At 40.4% G+C, this 18596-nt stretch overlaps 1 protein-coding gene across 8 annotated transcripts in view; it reads right to left on the minus strand.

Annotated features, from left to right (window-relative positions):
- Nucleotides 1-2564: 2564 nt before the first annotated feature.
- NRIP1 (nuclear receptor interacting protein 1) overlaps nt 2565-18596 on the minus strand; it is a 73448-nt gene continuing 57416 nt past the window's right edge. For all 8 annotated transcript variants that reach the window (XM_068180638.1, XM_068180634.1, XM_068180636.1 and 5 more), the window contains one exon: nt 2565-11403. In XM_068180638.1, the coding sequence (XP_068036739.1) occupies nt 7557-11045 (3489 nt within the window). In that variant the 5' untranslated portion in view covers nt 11046-11403 and the 3' untranslated portion in view covers nt 2565-7556. The remainder of the gene's footprint in view (nt 11404-18596) is intronic.

An 18596-nucleotide genomic window follows, 5' to 3' on the forward strand; every position in this document is an offset into this window, starting at 1 on the left:
CCACTTTGCCTCCTGTTTAGTGAGAAATTTTCACCACCTTCCCAAACTAGACTGGATGAAGAGAATCCAGATCATCTGTATTGTGGATGAGAACAGTTCTCTCTCCATCTCTCCCCAGTGATGCACACCACAATGCACTGAAGGCACACGGTGACTTTAACTGTGGAAGCAGCCATCAAGTTTATCTAAGTGGCACATTCACAAGTCAATTATGTTTGTTTTGCACTCAGCTAAATTCTGAGTAATTTAACCAGAAAAGTAATCTGGAAATAGTGACAAATCTCTTTATTCATTAAGAGTGAGCATTCCTTAGAAAGCCAAATGAAAGTGGGCTGCTGTGAGCTTGGATCAGCATATGCTCCTTCATTAGCAGCATTGATAGCTACCAGCAGAGAGGATTTTTATGCCCCCAGTTCGTGCCATGCTCCCTTTGAGTCACTCTGACAATCAAAAGGAAAGAAAAATATTATCAGCAATTACTGCCTGCATATCCCAGCCTCTGCTCTAGGCTCGTATCAAGTCCCTACAGACATTCCCATGGGTGTATTCCACAGCCCTAATGTGCCAAGCTGTGCCATATAGCAAAACATTGTCATTGTATTCTTTAGTTTCAAACACACATTTTTCTTGGCAAGTTTACAGTCAGCGAAGAATAATTTGCTTTACTTTTCTTATTTAAAGATATGTCTGTACTACTGCAGTAACTTTCTCTACTCTTACAGAGGCTTCCACAATGCACATCCCTGCAAATGATCTATCAGAGTCCACACCTGTCCTTGACACTGCAGCTCATTTCACTCAGGAGCAGAGAAGACTGGGGTGCCAAGTCTCACGAACACAATTGCTGTCCCCTGCCTCCCCACCAATTTGGAAATCTCTGCAGCAGAAATGAAAATTCCTTCATCCAGCAGCTGTTTTGTGGAAAAAAACCCAACACCACATGCAATTTTCATTCTGTGAGGAACAAGATGGGGATCAAGAAGATTCCATGTGACCACAAGTCTGTCTGTGAAGAGTTCACTGGCAGTATGAAGCACTTTTGAGTGAGTCCATTCTGAATCACCAAGCAAATGCTGTTCACACTCACTCAGAGGGGAATGGCTCTTGGAATATCACACCCGTTCCACATCCTCACCACCCCACAGGCTGTCCAGCACACCATACCCTCAGCTCCATTGCCCTGCTTCTTCTGGTAGACACTATGCAAGTTTTACTTGGTGTTACAGCACAACTGAGTAAATATAGTGAATTTACAAGAGCCTGAAACCCCCATCAAGTAGTAACAGTAAAGTCAGAGATATTCAGGTGCTCCAGGGAACTGTCCTAGGGCATCACCACTTAAGAAACAGAGGTAGAGTGTTGGCTTTGCTTGGTGAGCAGACTCAAAACTGAAAGAACCACAGCAGTGATGAAACCACATATTTCAAGAAATTATTTCCAAGCTGCACTGCCATGAGAAGATGAGATTGGCTCCTTAGTGGTATTGCTTTTTCAGGTGGCTGGATTTTGGCTCAGCCATTATTCCCTCACATCAAGCCTACTTACAGAGAGAAGAGTCTGTGCAGAAGCTGGGTCAGGGTCCTTTCCCTCTGAAGCACAGTTGAGCACCACTGGTAGCATTACACCCATACTGCAAGGGGATATATCCAAAGTGAGACAGCATCCCCATGCTGTTCCATTTTGGATACTGAACAATTAAAATGCTCAGTTATACGGTTCAGGAAGCCCTAGCTGAGGTCTATGAACTCGGAATTACTGTTTTAAAATTACCTTTATGTATTGTATCTTCTGCTTTCCAAAACGCTTCCAAAGAACCTCAGGCACACAATTTATTGCTGAGACCAGGAAGCATAGGATGATTCATGAAAATAGCTGTCAGTGTTACCCAAGACAGTCATGACCTATCCTATGTGATTGCTTGCAACTGTACAGCTCCAGACACAGTCTGGACACCCTGGAACAAAAATTTTCTGGAGAAATAGCACTTGCACTAATGATGCAATCCATCATTTGCAGTAATGTCATGAACTGACTTAGCTCCAAAATATGACGGAAGTGCACTGTTAAACATTTGTGTGGGCTTCATGGGCAAACTGTGTTCACTTATTATTCTATTTATGTTCTTAAGCAAACATGTAAAAATGGAGAAATCTTCTTTGTGATATGAGCCAAAGTAGATTTTAGTGGGAAAACAGATCTTTCTGCCCTGCACAAGGGACCTGAACAATGTTTTAACATTCAAAATTATTTTCACATGAGAATTCCCACTTAGAGGTTTTCAGTTTATGGTCACTGATTTCAAGTTAATAAGCAGAAGGGTATTTAAATAAAACATAATACAGAGCTTTGTGAAGTAAAGCTGCTAATCTGATTTAGATTGCTTCATTTCCAGCTCCACAACACTCAGCTTCCAGTCAGTAGCCTTGCTGAAGGCTGTGTGTGCCTAAGTTCCTTGAGGTACTTTTGTTGTCAGAATTTGCATCAACAGCACTGATGCAAAGAGCCCACTAACATTCCAATAATGCAAAGTAAACATGAAATAAAGCAGATTTAAAAACCATCAAGACAATGCATTTTTCTCATTTATTCAAATCTTCTGCAGGAAGTAAACACTGAAAGATTTTAAAAAACTTCACACTGCAGTATGTACAGTTTTGTGACATCACATGAGGAAATTAATTTCTAATAAAAAAAATGAGACCAGTTAAATTACTGAAGACACATCACAATAAAATTGGTTGTGGTAAAATCCAAATTCTTATGTATGGCAATGAAAATCAATACTCCTTTGCTTTATAGGGATGGAATAGTCCAGGTACAATATTTCAATTACGCAAAATGGAGTCCTGAACTTGCATGACTTATTATAGTTGTATGAGCACTTCATGTTTTAAAAGTAGGTTTGCATTTTTTTTCCAGACCCTTTTGAATTGAAGCACATTCTTTCACAAAGCTAAAATACCACAGCAGAAGTCATGTCCAGAAGTGGAATACTGTTGTGTTTTGAACTGACCTGACTTGTTAAGACTTTTTTTTTTTTTTTGCCAATGCACAGATGCACAGGGTCCCCCATGCATTTTTCATGCAGCAGTTAATCACAACTTTAAATAAAAGAATTTTTCTATACATTCTTCCAGACTTGCAACTGTATACATACATGCAAAAGTTTTTAAACCTATGTGATCATATTTACACTTATACAAGGAATATACATAACAAAAAAGATTAAAAGGTTTTTTTTCCTTTGCATTAGAACAATACAAAATATGTATTTTTCATTAAGGAAACCACTATTTACATCACCTTTTAAAAACCAATTTCAACATATTATAGGCGTAACAAGTCAACATATTTACATTATATATAAATATATATATATAATATATACTTACCAGTTTACTCCTCTGTAAGATGTGACAGAGAACAAACTGGTAATATCATGTCACTGACGTCAATGAGAGCTGTAATACTTTCACCAACATATAACAGGGAAAATTTAAACCACTCATTTCTTTCTTTTAACAACATGTGTAAATTAAAGATTTAAAAACATCACTAAGAGTAAATGGCTATGAAAAGTAAAAGTTATGGCTGAATTCCCTTTTGATCTCATATAAACTTCTCAAACTGAGCTGCCCAGCTATGTGGTATCAGTAGAGAAGCCCTCCAGCTCTCCACTTTTGATTCTGTGGTCAAGTGTTACCCACCATCTTTTCCTCAAGCTTTGGCAGAGGAGACACTAGAAACCTGGATATCTGAGTCCCAGAAACTTCCCTCTGGAAAGAAAAGGCATATCTGCATGGCAATTCCAAGTCAATCCCCAAATTCAGCGGGTTTGGGCGCTCCACCAGGCACTGGTGACACCCCCTCGAGCAAGGCACCGGGGTCTCCACAATGCAACTGCTGCAGCCCCAGCCCTTCCCAGCTACGTGGGGCCAGAGTTAATTCAGGAAGTTCAGGCGGCAGTTGCACTCTTAGCGTGGTATAGAGACAATTCCCTAACTCCCTTCCTCACGGGTCTGAGAGCAGGAGGCAGCTTTCCCCCAGCAGTCTCTGCTGGCTGCAACTGGGATGTGCTCTCCCCTCCCTCCCTGCTCCTTTGATGGTGGGATCGCACACCAGCACCCACTGATCCTGCACTGCTCTGCTCGTACAGCTGCTGCTGCCAAGATCTGCCAAGACCCCATTTTGCTTCAAATCTGTAGTCTAAGGGCCTAGAGGAAACAGGAGTTGCTGAGAGTACTGAGGGCTACTCAAGAGATGATCTTGGTTTGTAATTCATCTACAGGGACTGCTGGAAATCAGGGATCTTAGAGCTGCTTGGGAAAACGTGGCCAGCCCTACCAGTCCCTCCTGGGACAACAAACGCAGCTCCCATATCCCTCTTTTCTGATGGAAAAGTCCCCAAGGAAAAAAATAGCAACTCCTTTTTACTCACCCATGCTACAAGACAAAAAATAATTAAAGAGCCTTTGGTCCTAAGGTGTCAATGCTGTAAATGTGGATGGGGTAGATTCAAAGAAGACCTCTCTTCCCTAGGGAGGGGGTAACACCAGTGATACTGGAGAAGTCCATATAGGAGGGGACAGCTGCCCACTTAGAAGCTGACTGAGCATTCCCTTGGCATGTCCTGCCCTCTCTCAAGGGCCTCAGCCTTGTTACCTGCTGTTTGAGAGTGCAATGTCTACAAGAGATAAGATTCTTCCATGAACACGATGTCCCAAACTTAAATTCTTGTATATTGGAGTTTACTGACGTCTGTGAGAATGGCCATACCCTTTTGTTAACATCAACTAAAAAGAAAGCTAAATCCTTAACTGGTCAAACTGTTAACATTTTAACTTAACTGTTTTACAAAACTTTCAAAATTAAATGTTCAAAAGTATATATTATAACAATAGACTACCCTAGAATAAATACAAAGGTCAGCACATTGCTCAATTCCAGTATTATTTTTTGTTAGGGTTAGAATCTCTTCCCCACTCTTCATCTCAACTTAGCTTTGGAGAAGTTTTTTTCAACCAGATAATTCCACATCCTCTCATGCTGCATTTTCCTGTGGAGCTCTTCAAGCAAATTATAACCCTGTATTTAGTCTGGGGTCCATCTATTATTCTATACTGTATATATTTCCTACCTATATACACATTGTTTCAAGAAAAATAATCAATTAAGACTTTAAAAGACATTTAATGGATGGACAAATACCATCTTTTTAATATTTCTGCTGGGTCGACTCATATAAAAAGAATTCAGTTCCACTGTCAATCCAAAATATACTTTATCTCATTAATGATTATACTATGAGACATCTGAATTGTCATTGGGCTACTTATAAATGCAATATTAAAGACAAACAAAATTTTATTTTTATATTATACTTCAGACAATGACATTTAAAACGATATTAGATTTGTGTGAAGGTTTTAAAATATAAATCTTCTTTGTACAGCCCATTAATATATTATGCTTCACTGAAGTAACATAAAAATATATCTTTAAATTGCTCTGTTATTTCTCATAAAAATCAGGGGGAATGTTTTATACCAGATACTGCCAAATATTTGTGTTCCCTAAAGGAAGGTGTCCCCCGGAGGGAGGTAAAACAGAATAGTGGTGCATTTTCCAGCTGTCAGACAGAATAAGTCCTTTTCAGTAGGAACGGCACTGGAAAGAGGAGGAACTGATCTTGGGCTGGGGACAGGGACAAGAAGGGGACAACAGCTTGCTCTGTCTCAGCAAGCCAGGAGTCTGGGAAAAGGATCTCTGAAACCAAACCAGATGGAAAAGAGCAAAATGTCCCATCACTCATGTCTGCTATGCAGACATGGGATGAACAGAAACAGCAGTTTTGTCATGTCATTGGCTCACAATGGAGAAAACAGACAAAATTAAACCAGAGTGCAGCTTTGATTATTTGTGCAAGACAACTCCTTAGCTGCTTGCTGATGGCAGAGAGGATTATCAGCAAAATCAGGAAGCCAAAGAGAACTTTTTTTTTTTTTAAGGGGAGTAAAAAGTTCAGCAAAACTTCTGCTTGCCAATAATACATATAATTTAGAGGAACTGGATTTTGTCCTCTTCCTGCCCCAAGAGAAATAAGGGCCGCAAATGGAGTTAACACTGACAGTGCTAATGGGAAAGCAGAGCCACGCGACTCTTCCCCAGCCAGCAATTCTTTTAAGATGTCTCAGCTCTGACTGCAATTTTCAGTTCCTCCCATCTCAGGCTGATATTGCCAGATGTTACAAATCACAGCACAGGTGGGGATTGAGGAAAAGGGCAGGGAAGGATTTCTCAGATATATCCCACTATCCATTACAGAACATGACAAAACCACAGTTTTATCCTCAGTGCCACCTGGAAAATTATTCTAAAGCCAGATTTTCTGCAGTGAAAGGGCAGTGCATTAAACCATGTATCAGCTGTTCAGAGAGTAATAAATATTGGCAGATTATAGATTCTTTTCCCTGGTTGTAGGAAGAGGCCAACACATTTTTCATTAAAATCCTATTCCATCTTTGAGTGGAAGTCTGATGTGCTGCTTTAGTGCAGTTGGTGTTCTTCCACAGGGAAGCAGGATGGTGCTGAACACACAATTCTGCTCATCCCCTTCACAAGCTTTCCAGCATTTTCCTCACTGAATACATGTACTACGCCTTCTCAATCACACTACTCCAAGAGGCATTTTGGCTTTCCCCTTTTAGGCAGGAAAGTGACAGGAATGTGCCGACAAAAGGACTCATGCAGTACTTGCATGGCCTGTGAAAATCTGCCTTTTTTATAAAAACCTAGAAAAACCTCTTAATTCTAACTAGTAACTCATAACTATGGCTAAGAATTCTGAGGAAGGCATTTGTTGAGAGCAGGGCAAGGAAGAAAAATAGATTTTACACCACTATTCTGGCAGGACCACAAACAAGATTTAAAAATAACAATATAAATTTTGGAAGCACTAAAAAATACATTTCAGTGCACTTCAATTATTAACACTGACGCAGGTTTTCCAATATGACGAGCTAATACCTTGGATGGACTGCTCCACTTCTTAAAAGTTATTCTTAAAATTTCACGAAACATAATAAAACATTCAAAAAAAAAAAAAAAAAAAGTACTGTCTCTATGCTCAGGCTTCAAAAAAATAAGGATTATTTTACAGGGAGGGAGGAAACGCAGCATTACCACCACCTAGGCTGTATGCTTACACTTTATCTTATACCAAAAGCTTGCAGATCCAAATAAGACTCTGATCAAAGAGTACTCATAACTTAATCTGATACATACAGAAACGTCTTTTACAAATTACAACCCTTCTAGTTTCCTTGTGACAATCTACTGTAAAGCAAATTTTATCTACATGTATTTTAAATAACATCACCAGAAAAATAAAAAGTTTATCAAATGAAAACGTTTCAATTAGACCATGCTTTTTTTTTAAAATCATGCTCAATTTATACAGTAGTGAAGTTCATACTCATTTTTTTCTTTTTTTTTTTTTTTTTTTTTAAACAAAGATTCAAAACTGCTGATTGTAAACTCACTGAGGAGGCTGCAGTTTATTCTGGCTCTTTTTTGATTGTTCGCACTTTTTCCAGAAGTCCATGCACTTCTCCATTCACACCACCATGCTGATGGGAGGTGTTACTCCCCATATGGCTGTTGTAAGGGCTTCTTAAGTTACTAAAAGGAGTTTTAAGCTCTGTGTCAGATGTCAATTCCTCTTTGATTGTAACACGAGTTGAACTCTCGGTAAATGAAGGCTCATTCCAAATTTCTTTGTCATGTGCTTCTTGGCTGCTGATGGAGCTGCCACCTTTCTGTAACATGTAGTACAATATTGGATTGGTTTTGGTCAGTCTTGGAGAGTCTTTCTCATAATCATTCTTGTCCATGCCCGTGATCACCCATCTGATGGGGCCCTTCTCACTGGGCACGGAACACATGCTAAATTGGTCGGGCTCCAGTCTGGACACCGTACTCCCCAGATGCTCAGGAAAGGGGGAGCTGGCCGGACTTCTTACTGCTACAGGATACTGAAATGTTCTGTGATCTACACAATTGTTCTGCTGCACAGGGCTTCCCACCAATGATCTTACTGAAGAAATGGTGAATTCAGGTTTATTGATTGTTGCACTGGTTTTGTTTCCTTTTTTCTTGCCCTCTGTTAGTATGTTATTCCTATGTTGTGACAGATCTCTCTCACAGTTTTCAGAGAGAAGCAGCTGTTTCAACACATTAAAGCCTTTACTATCTCTAGACCAACTCCTATTTTCAGTTTCACTATTTGAACCATGACTTACAGCATATTTAAATTCAGCATCACTTCTGCTGAATTTCAGTTCTTGCTGGTTAAGCAAAGGCCCATACAGAGCCTCGGTAGGAGAAGCGTGATTGTTTCCAGCATCAGACACATTATTTTTCATCTTTTTTAATGGGCTTTCCAAAGGCTCAGCATGAAGCTTCCTCTTCTTCGGGACTGTGCAAAGACTCTTGGATTCAAGGTGTGTCAGCTCGTTGTTTCGGTGACTCCTGTCCAGCTCATCTGCAGGGTAATTGTCTTGATTCTGTCTCAGCAACCTACTTAGCAGGCCATTTTTGGAAAAAGAGAAATCTTGAGGTGAAATAGGCTCAGATTTCACCTCCTCGGATGCTGGAGAAGCAGCTGTGTTTCTCTGCAGTGAATGAACAAACCCTTGGAATTTGTTACCCTTGCATTCTCTTACTTGTTGTGCATTTGAATTATAAGGAACATTTGATTCGTCAGACGGTTCAGTTTTTATTTTCACCGTCAATATTTGCTCATTCAAAGCCTTGTCTGTCTGTTCTTGAGAACTTTCATCTCTTAAAAGCATCCTCTCTTTCTTTTCATTTTTACCTTTAGTGGGAGTTCCCAGAAGCAGCTGAAGGACAGTGCGCCTTTCAAGGAGATTTTCTATTTCCGAACCTGGAAGTCCTTGTTCAGCGGGTGCGGGCTGACAACTGAATAGTTTGTTATTTTCTTCATGCATACTCAATTTATTCGTAAGCAGAGGGCTGTTCAATCTGTCAATCAAGCCCACAGGTTTATCCATGTTCCCTGCCAGCAGCTGTTTGCTAGCTCTTTGTTCCTCACTCGACATGGAACTCTGCATGCCGCACTGAGCCAGGTTCTGCAGCAGCTTGCTGGCACTGAATGCCGAGGGGTTCTGGGGACTATCGGTCCTGCTCAGCTTAGCTCCTTGAATTTCTTTGCTTTTGGACAGGTCTATCAAGTGTTTAGATGCAGAATTCATCAGTCTGTCTGGCTGGATGCTGCAGGCATAGGGTGGCGAGCTCCGCTTGACAGCCAGCGACTGGTGTGAGAGATTTATAGGAGAGTCTGCTTTTGTAGCAGCCAGCAAGGGTGGAGTGCTTAATGGAGTCATTCGGTTGGCACTGGGACTGTCAGTAACAGGAGTCCTTTTCCCAGTCTGTACAGTGAATTTTGCCACATCAGCTGCACTGTGTGGTCCCTGAGGATCATTACTCTTGTCTACCTGTTCTTCAGTCTTATGCCCAAGTAACAGCTGAAGTAGCGTTACTTTCTGGTGGGGATTAAGCTTAGAAGCTTTCGGAGTGTCTTTCTCTTCCTTGTTCTCTGGACAGGAAACTTTTGGATCCCAGTTACGAAGCAAGGACTGAGTCAGGTTATCCAGTGATGCAGGTGCACCTGCATCTGGTTTATCTGTCCTCTGTTTAAAGGATAGGTCTATAGGAAGACAGTTAGAATGGGAGCTTTCATCGTCACTGCTGTCTTCTGTAAAACTGGGATTGTTGTCTGAATACTCATCAACAGTTGTTGGTGTGCTGCTGTCTTCAAAAATGCTGGCTCTCTCATTCTGCTCACGCCCTTTCACATGCTTGGTGGTATTCTGGCTTTTCAGCAGATGTAAGAGCAAACTGTTGCTGGGAGAGGTTTTCAGGTTACTCCTTTCCACAGTACTTTTGTATCCCACAGTTTTGGGAGGTGAGTGCACGATTCCCACCGAACTCTGAAACGGTGCCATATTGCCTTTGCTAGCGACTGTTTTGGGAGATGATCCTGCTTGACCATTGAGATGGCTTGTCATTCCTTTGGCCAAACCAAACTGGCCCATGTCCTTCTGAGCACTCTCTTGTAGCCTGGCCATTGCTGCAAGTCTCTCACTTGCAATTTGATTGGCATTTTGTGCTTTTAAAGCATGTTCCCTGGAGTACTGCTGCAAGTGGGCTTCACTGGAAAGGAGCAAAGCCAGCTGGCTGCATGCTACACTGGGCTTGGGTGAAGCAGCAGGACTGGATCGTTTCTCTACCATGCTTGCAACAGCTTGTAATCTTGCAGCACATGACAGGGGCTCATTCATCACCTTAGGGCTGCTCTGCACTGCATGAGGAGATTCTATAAACCTCTCTTTGGGGAGGTTCTTAGTGATGTCAGGCAGGCTGCTGTCCAGCTTCTGATCTTTTGCTTTGCTCTTCTTCAGCAGAGTCTTCAGGTGGCTGGATGCAACACCGTAGCACCTTAAATCTTTCTCCACTTGTAAAGAATCATGGCTAAGAGAATACCCTTGCTCCTTAAGACTCTGTCTAATCTGCTGTGACAGAGCAACACTCTGCAGCCTAGAGCTGAATGACTGAAGCAAAGAGGCAAGTAATGTGCTATCCTGTTTGCCTTTAGGCACATTTTCAACCATGCCAGCCAACAAAGCTTCCTTTTTTCCATCTAAATCCACAATGGAATCAGACAATCGCCTTCTCTTTGCTGCATTCCAGTCTTCTGAAGACTGCAACAGTCTTGCTTTTTTGAGGTGCAGCATGCCAGATCCCCGATACGTACTTGTGTTAAGAACTGGACCATTACTCTGACAGCTGGGAAATATATTTCCAGAAATCTTAAAGTTTTGATCCTCCCCACTATGCCCAGTGGACTTTTTGTCAACTGCAGTACCTGAGCCTCCTGCTGCTTGATGCATTAGTAATCCCTCTAGGTAAGTTAGAACAACAGAATCCTGGTGCATCTCAGAGCCAAGCTCTTCTCCATGAGTCATGTTCAATAAAAGTTTCCAAAAAGGCTCTGTTTCTGCTCACTTCAAAGACTAGTTTTGCTCAATCAAGATGCAGAGTTAATAACAGGTAGATGTCTACAGTGCTTTCTTAGAGACTTTCAGAAACAAAAGAAAATCTATTATCCTCGGCAGGCTTCTCCCAGTGTACACTGTTTGACGAGCCAAGTTTCCAGTCATAGCAATCAGCTGATATCTAGGATATCTGTGGACGATGTCTAGGAGGAACACTCAAAATATGGTTTCACAGAAAAAAAGTTCCATTAAATATTTGCTGCCTTCTTTCTTCAGGAGGCCAGCCTGCTTTTCTTCCTTTTCCATCTCCACCAAGCACATAAAATTCCTAAGTCAGAAATACAAAACAAAAAAACAGAAAGAAAATATTTAGGATTAAGATATAAGACTTTTTTCCTTAAAAAGAATTCCAAACCCAACCCCCCATGCATTGTCTTAGGTAGAGATTCATGATACATAAACACCACACACATTCCAGAAGAAACTAAAAATCAAATAAAGGCTAAAATACATGGTATCCAATTTAAAAAACATTATGAAAACAATTCTGAGATGAAGTTTTACACAAAAATTAAGCTTATTTATCATAAGCACAGCTACTACAAGTCTTCACTGAATTTCACTACTCTGCAGCTAAAAATAAGGAATAGCAAACCTGACAGGAAAATCTTATATCACTCTAAACAGAGCTTTTTAAAAAAATCCATTGAATTTTACTTCACAGTTGCATAAACCTTTCTTCTGTAAATGGAAATACACAGGACACGCAGCCTATCACTCTTAAATTGAACTAATAGGAAAAGGCAGGCCTAAAGTCAATGTTTAGTTTCACATTGCATAAGCTCTCAAATAACAGAATAGACAGCATCATATACATGAGTACATTTCTGTTTGGCAGGTGGATGATACTGCTGAAAGTAGAAACAAAGTTGTTAGTGCTGCCCAGGACTATGCACCAATGCAAAATCCAGTATGGTAACACAACAGGGGTGAAATCTATTATTCTTACAACACCCAAACACCACAAGTTATTAGAACAACCTTGTGATAAGAGTGGGGAAGAGGTTGCTTATGCTTCTGATGCAACATAAATCCTGGCATCAAAATCCTCCCTTCCCTGGAGGATTTTCACCTTTGCGTTCTTTCTGTACATGAAACATACAATGGCAAAACCAAACCGAACCAGTTCTTCCCTGAAGTCTTGTTATTCTTCAAGAGTTTATAATATCTCTACGAAATACCTCCTTGGATGGGGCAGTGTGGAAGAAAAAGCTGTTTTAAAACGCACAGCAACGGCACTTGTGCTGGATGCATCTCTTCCGTTTCACTTACAGGGCTGGTCAATGGCAGCACGAACCTTTCAGTCACCACACCTCAATAACGAGACCATTACACCACACGTGCACCTTGCTTCACTCACTCAGTACTAAACTTACATAAATATTCAACACAAGCAAAGGTAAGTGTCCTTCTGCATATTGAGCTCTGTAATTTGCTTTTGTGGGCTAAAACTCCATTGAAAATTTGTATTTACAAGTTTAAAAGGGATGTACATAGATGAAATCCTTGTCTCCTTAAAGTGAATGAATATTTTATGATTGATTTCCCAGAGGCAAGCTTTAATTCAAAACCTAAAGGCAACTAGAAGTCAGAAAATAATCAGATCTTAAAAAGGTAGAATAAGAACTACTAAATAGCTGTACATGTTAACCACTTTTAATCTCCCTGGGCAAATATTCCCTTACTTGGTTTTAAGTCATCTAGAAAAACTCTAAAAATTGAGCTATCTTAAAAAAAAAAAGCAAAAAACAAATCCAAACAAAAAATCTAACCAGCAATGAATGCACTGTAGTGTAAATGTGTATATCCATGCATTTAAATATCAAATGCAAAGTTTTCAGCTATTATTGAGGTCTCAGTACTTCTCTCTGAAATACATGAACCAGCATTTACTGAATTACCCGTGGAAGACAGTGTTCCTTCAAACATGGAACAACTTAAATGTGGATTCAGCTAACTGAAAATTACTGATCATCTTACTGTTCCTTCAAAAACCTCTGTAACTCTGAGTGGGCTTTTACAGAGTTTCAACCCAAAACCAGAATAAAAATCACAAATAACAAATCCCTAAAAAAAAAACCCAACAATAAGATTTCCAATGAAAACATCAAATATCCACCAACAGTAACAGCAATACAATTAGAATGATTGCTTCAAATATTTGGGAATACACTTTATCTGGAGAATATATTTTTCCAGCTTCCAAAAATATTGCATTTAAGACAATAAAATTGAAATTCTGTCAGGATTTCTGACTATCTGGTAAAAGCAAGGCTTACAGGACACCTTTAAGATATAGTCCTAAACAAATGCACCATTAAGCCAACATTCAGTACAACTTTATTCACTACACCTTTGGGTAATTCAAAAAAGACAACATAAAGATTTATGCAAATCCCTCAGGTACTCCAAAAGCCTCCTGCAGGAGATGACACTTGTAGCCAGTACAGTTTATATACAATAACTATTCTAAGAAATGTTTTGCCACCTTTTTCATTTTTTACATTTTATTTTAACTACCCAGTGCTAGGGAAATACTGATAAATTTAATGAAATCAGGTTGCCACAAAGAAGCCTCTTTAAAGATAATGAAATCTGGAAAGCACTTAACACATTAGAACAGGACATCAGCAATCCTTTTAAAAAGCCTCTTTTGATTTAGTGCTGTAACATATTACAGTGTTAAAATCTCACATAACAATGTCCATCTGAGGTGTAGTCATGCCAAATCCAAACCAGCTTCGGAAATTAATGTTCAGCAGAACACTAAGGCAACCATTCAGCTAACTTCTAAATACATACAAACTGTACAAAAGAACTTCCCAAGACCCACTGAAATGTTAATATTTTTTCTTTAAATTAAATATTTAAGAAATTACCAGAGCAGTGCTAAGGAAAAAGAAAAGAAAGTTAAAAGAAAAGGCAGAGGAGTGAGAAAGGAGAAGTCATACAGCAACAAATTTATTATTATTTCCCACCAAGAGCTGAAGCAACTGCTAAGATCTACGCCTCTCTAGACCTAAATATTGTATTTAATTACTATGACAAAATAAATTGTTAATTCATGTGCTTTCCTGACCACAACTACTCTAAATGCACCTTTTTTGTCACTTCTACTATCTTCTCCCAGACTTCCGTATCATAAGAAATAAACAACCCCACTGTTGTGCAGAACCTCCAGGAGCACCAACCGATTACAGCTCATTAAGCCATGTTTACCTAGACAAAACTAAAGCAGCAGCAGAATCCAAAGCACAAATGCTGAAACCTGGTGAGACACTCCCCAAGTGAAGCCCACCATGAGAAATCAGTTCTTCAGCCTTTTAAAATGTGCCTAAGGAGAAACTGTAGGCAGTATAGGGAAAATAAAGGAATATTAAAATGTTCACTGAACTGCATACGTCCAGAAAATTAATTCCACTTCTGCAGTTGTTGAAGCTTTTCTTTGTTTGCAAACCACAAATATATTTATCCACCACAAAGATTTTAAAGGAATAATAACAACAAACTTCAAGATCCTTTGCTTACCATATATAACTGCTGCAAAAGATAATGCAATCTCAGAACACAGCCTCTAATATGTAAGTGCAACAGAACTAATTGCTTTTTGCTCCTGGATATTTGTTTTTGATTTTTAATGAATTCTTTGAATGAATGAAAACCTCAACTGCAAACCTGAAAATCTAAAGAAACAGCAGACTTTTAGTTCACCCAATAGATATTCCTGCTATTTAAGAAATTCTAGAAGTTCACAATTTAACTAGTAAAACTACATTCCAATATCTCAGACTAGCGTTTGCAGTTAAATCCTTCTGCTAAATGGAACAGAGACCCACAGTAAATTAACAACACTAGACTAACAGTATTTGAGTACAAGGGTTACATAACCTATAAGGTAATTCAAAAAACTTGGTATTATTAAGGTGTCTTCTTCTGCAGCATCAACTGAAGATCATAGGAAAAAAAAAATCTTACAGAAACCATTAAGGTATTCATTTAGGAAATTGGCAATGGTTAGCAGATTGCCCACATGAACATTTATTAGAAGACACATTACCCAAACTCATGCACATTGTTAGAATGATTAATAGAGGTTGAGATTAGTATATGTTCACACAGATAAAATATTTTTATTCACTACATTTCAGAGTTCTTTCATGACTATTAAACTCCTATAGCAATTTTATGTTCCATTTTTAAGTTGAGATGAATCAAAACATGCATTTGTAAAGCTAAAAATCAAACTGGTCTGTGAAATAAAAATCTTCAGTTACTTAATAAATTTGGTGTTCTAATGCTTAGCTACTACTGGAAGAGTCAGGAAAAGCCTCTTACTAGCTTCACTGATTTCCCATTCTCATATTCCCAAGTGTAAAGGCTCCAGCCCACCACATCAGCCAATGGCTCAGACTGTCATTTTAATTATTACAGATTTGAGGAATGCAGTACAGTGATTACAGTGGCAGCTTGGGATCCAGGGGTCCAATTACTCACTGTGCTGCAGACAGGCTGTCTGACTTCTGGTTTTACTTCTCTGTACCCTGTTTTCCCAGATGGAGTAATAATAGATGGGAACTTCAGAAAGACAATTGAGGATAAATATATTAAAGGCCGTATGTTACTCAGCAGCTCCAGTACCAGCACTGAGCAAGTACCTAAAACACAGGATTTTAAGTGATTCCCCATCCTTATGGCTGCCTGCAGTGAAATGTTGAAGAGCACAGATGAAATTAGGATCTCAATAAAAAATTCCTAGATGTACTGGGAATTGCAGGAGAATCTTGCAGTGAACTAAGAATGAGTGGGGGTAATGACACTTGCTGTCTCAGAATTATTTTGTTATTAAGCTCAATTTGCGCACCTTTAATTTCAGCAGGAAGGATGCTTTCAGAGTGCTGGTAAAAGCACTTCAGCCTTCAGTTGGCTCTTGTTGCAAAGGTTCTGAGCAGCAAAACAGTCCTGATCAACAACCCCGGCACCTAATGCACAGAGCTGCACACAGGAGCAGGTACTTCAGTGGTACTTAAGCACGTGCTTTAAGAGAATCAAGTGTTTAAGTGCTTTGCTTTCTGAAATCCACGCTTTATTTGTGTCAGAAACCTGTTCAGATGAATGGAGCAGCTGAGACCTCTTCACAGTTTTGAGTCAGGCAGCCAAGACATTTTGAAGGCTCCCTTTACAAATGTAATTTAGCAAAAGACAAAAAAAAAAAAAAAAAAAAAAAAAAAAAAAAAAAAAAAAAAAAAAGGCAGAAATGATCAGAGGGGAGGAGCAAAACTCAGCACCAAGTGGGTGAATTCTCCCACAGCTGCACTCAAAAGAACTTGGGAATCCAGAAGCCTTTTTTACAACTAATTAATTTAAATAAAATAAATCAGGCTCCTCTCCTACAACTGTAGGGATATCAGTTTGAGAAAGCAAAAATAAGCTTCTTCCCAGGAGCTTGGCACATTATTCACTCCTCCTAGACCTGCTGACTGACTCCAAAAGCCATTTGAAACATGGGAAGGATAGCCTATCCCTTTCAGACAGCTCGGTCAGGAGAGGGCACATGGGGAGCTCCTGCTGCTGCCGGGAATTGTGCAGAGGCTCCCGAGACTCTGACCCCACCAGAGCTGGCATTCCCCACCCCGAGCTGGGGCTGTTCCCTCCGGGCTGGCACGGAGCACACGGCAGCACCGCTCCCTCTGTGAAACACCCCTTGGATAATGCAGGATTATCAACAGCCACGGCTCCACGGCCAAGTTCCGCACGAGCACGGGAATGGAAAAGCCTTTGCCCCTGTGTTTTGTTAAGCTGTGTGCTGCCAAACCCAGCTTCGACCCGACTTTAGGTTTTAGACAACAGAAAGAGGCGTTTCCTTCACTATGGGGACGGGGCAGCGGTGGGACGGGGTGTGTAGAAGGGATCAGACCCAAACCAGCCTGATCAAAACCTTCTGATCATTTTAGCAGTCTCAGTAATAGGATTTTGAAAAACACTGGAGCAAACCAATTCCATAACAGATGATGAAACAGTTCAAAAGGATGCAAAATTGTCTTACAGAAGTGCATAAATCCCGAGGAACTGAGAAGTCTTTAAGTCACACAAAACACAGAACCAAGAACACAGCAGGCACAAGACACAGTTTTTCCTCCAAGACCTGACAGACCACTGGACTGAAATGTTAGCGAACCAACAACTGAGTGGGGAAGAAAAAACCCCAACTGTTGTGTTGTCGTGGTTACTCCAGCTTTTAAGAGACCACTAAAATGTGAATAGCGATGACTCCTGTTGTTAATAGCAGCGCCAGAGGCACATAAGGAAGGGGAGGCTGTTCCTAAGCATTCCATTTGGAGTGTGGAAAGGGAGATTCAGTCGCCTCATCTCAAGTGTCCCTCCACTCCTCAGATTTCACATGGGATTCTCCAGTCCGGGAATCTGTGCCTCACTCAGACCGTGGAATGCCACCCCATGACAACAACGAGGAGCTTTGGGATAGTATGTAATATATACGAAGGGGGAGCACGACATTTCCAGCATGTGCTGAAATGAGGTGTGGAAATGTCAAGGAGATTTCCATACCCACGCAGAGGGCTGCTTGGGGAGGTGGCGAGGCGAGGCTGCACACCCTGCCAAGGGAGACACGCAACTCAGAACACCTCCAGCTCTGTGGCTAAGCTTTGCCCCGTGGAAAACCCAAATTCTGAGCACTGTTGGCTACACCGAGACTCATCCGATGCTGGCGCTCAACCCATCCCAGCCACATCACAGCTTGCAGAAAGCCACAGGCAGACATTTCTCCCTAAGTTACATGTGCCTTGTGTTTTTGTATCTTACTTCATAAAGCTACCAGTAAGGAGTGGGAAAGAGACTGAAAATGAAAAAAAAAAGTAACAAAAAGCCAAACCAACAAACCCCCTACCTGAGAAATAAAAAGAATCCCTCATCCAACATAATCCCAAACCCAGTGAAACCCCCAAAAGAGATGAAGAACATGGAAAGGAGGAAATGGGGAGCAGACAACTGCCATGAAAGCTGAGTTTGTGAAAGCCTTAGTAGCAGCTCTCCAAGGTTTACAAGTACACTTAAGCACCATACACAGCTTAATCCAAATGTGGCCTGCACATCAAAACCTCCTGGTGCAAAGTCTGGACACAGTTCAAACAATAGCTCAGCCTACCTTAGGAAGTATTTCTTATTCTAACAAGCACAAGAACAGAACATCACAGAAATAATCACTCCCGGACACAGATTCCCCCATACCGTTTGTATAACTTACGATTCACCTGGTGTTTCACAGGCATTTCAGTCAATTCCTTACCCAGACTCATGCGTACATATCTGTTCTTACAAATACTACTGTAGGAATATTTATATTTTGTTCTCTAATAGCACTCTAAAGGACATCTTTGAGTTCACTTGTTGATTATGGCCAGCTAACACTCCAGACATGAACTTAGAAACACACTCTGCCAAGTC

The sequence above is a fragment of the Anomalospiza imberbis genome, chromosome 2 (assembly GCF_031753505.1).
Source record: "Anomalospiza imberbis isolate Cuckoo-Finch-1a 21T00152 chromosome 2, ASM3175350v1, whole genome shotgun sequence".
Classification (NCBI taxonomy): Eukaryota; Metazoa; Chordata; class Aves; order Passeriformes; family Viduidae; genus Anomalospiza; species Anomalospiza imberbis.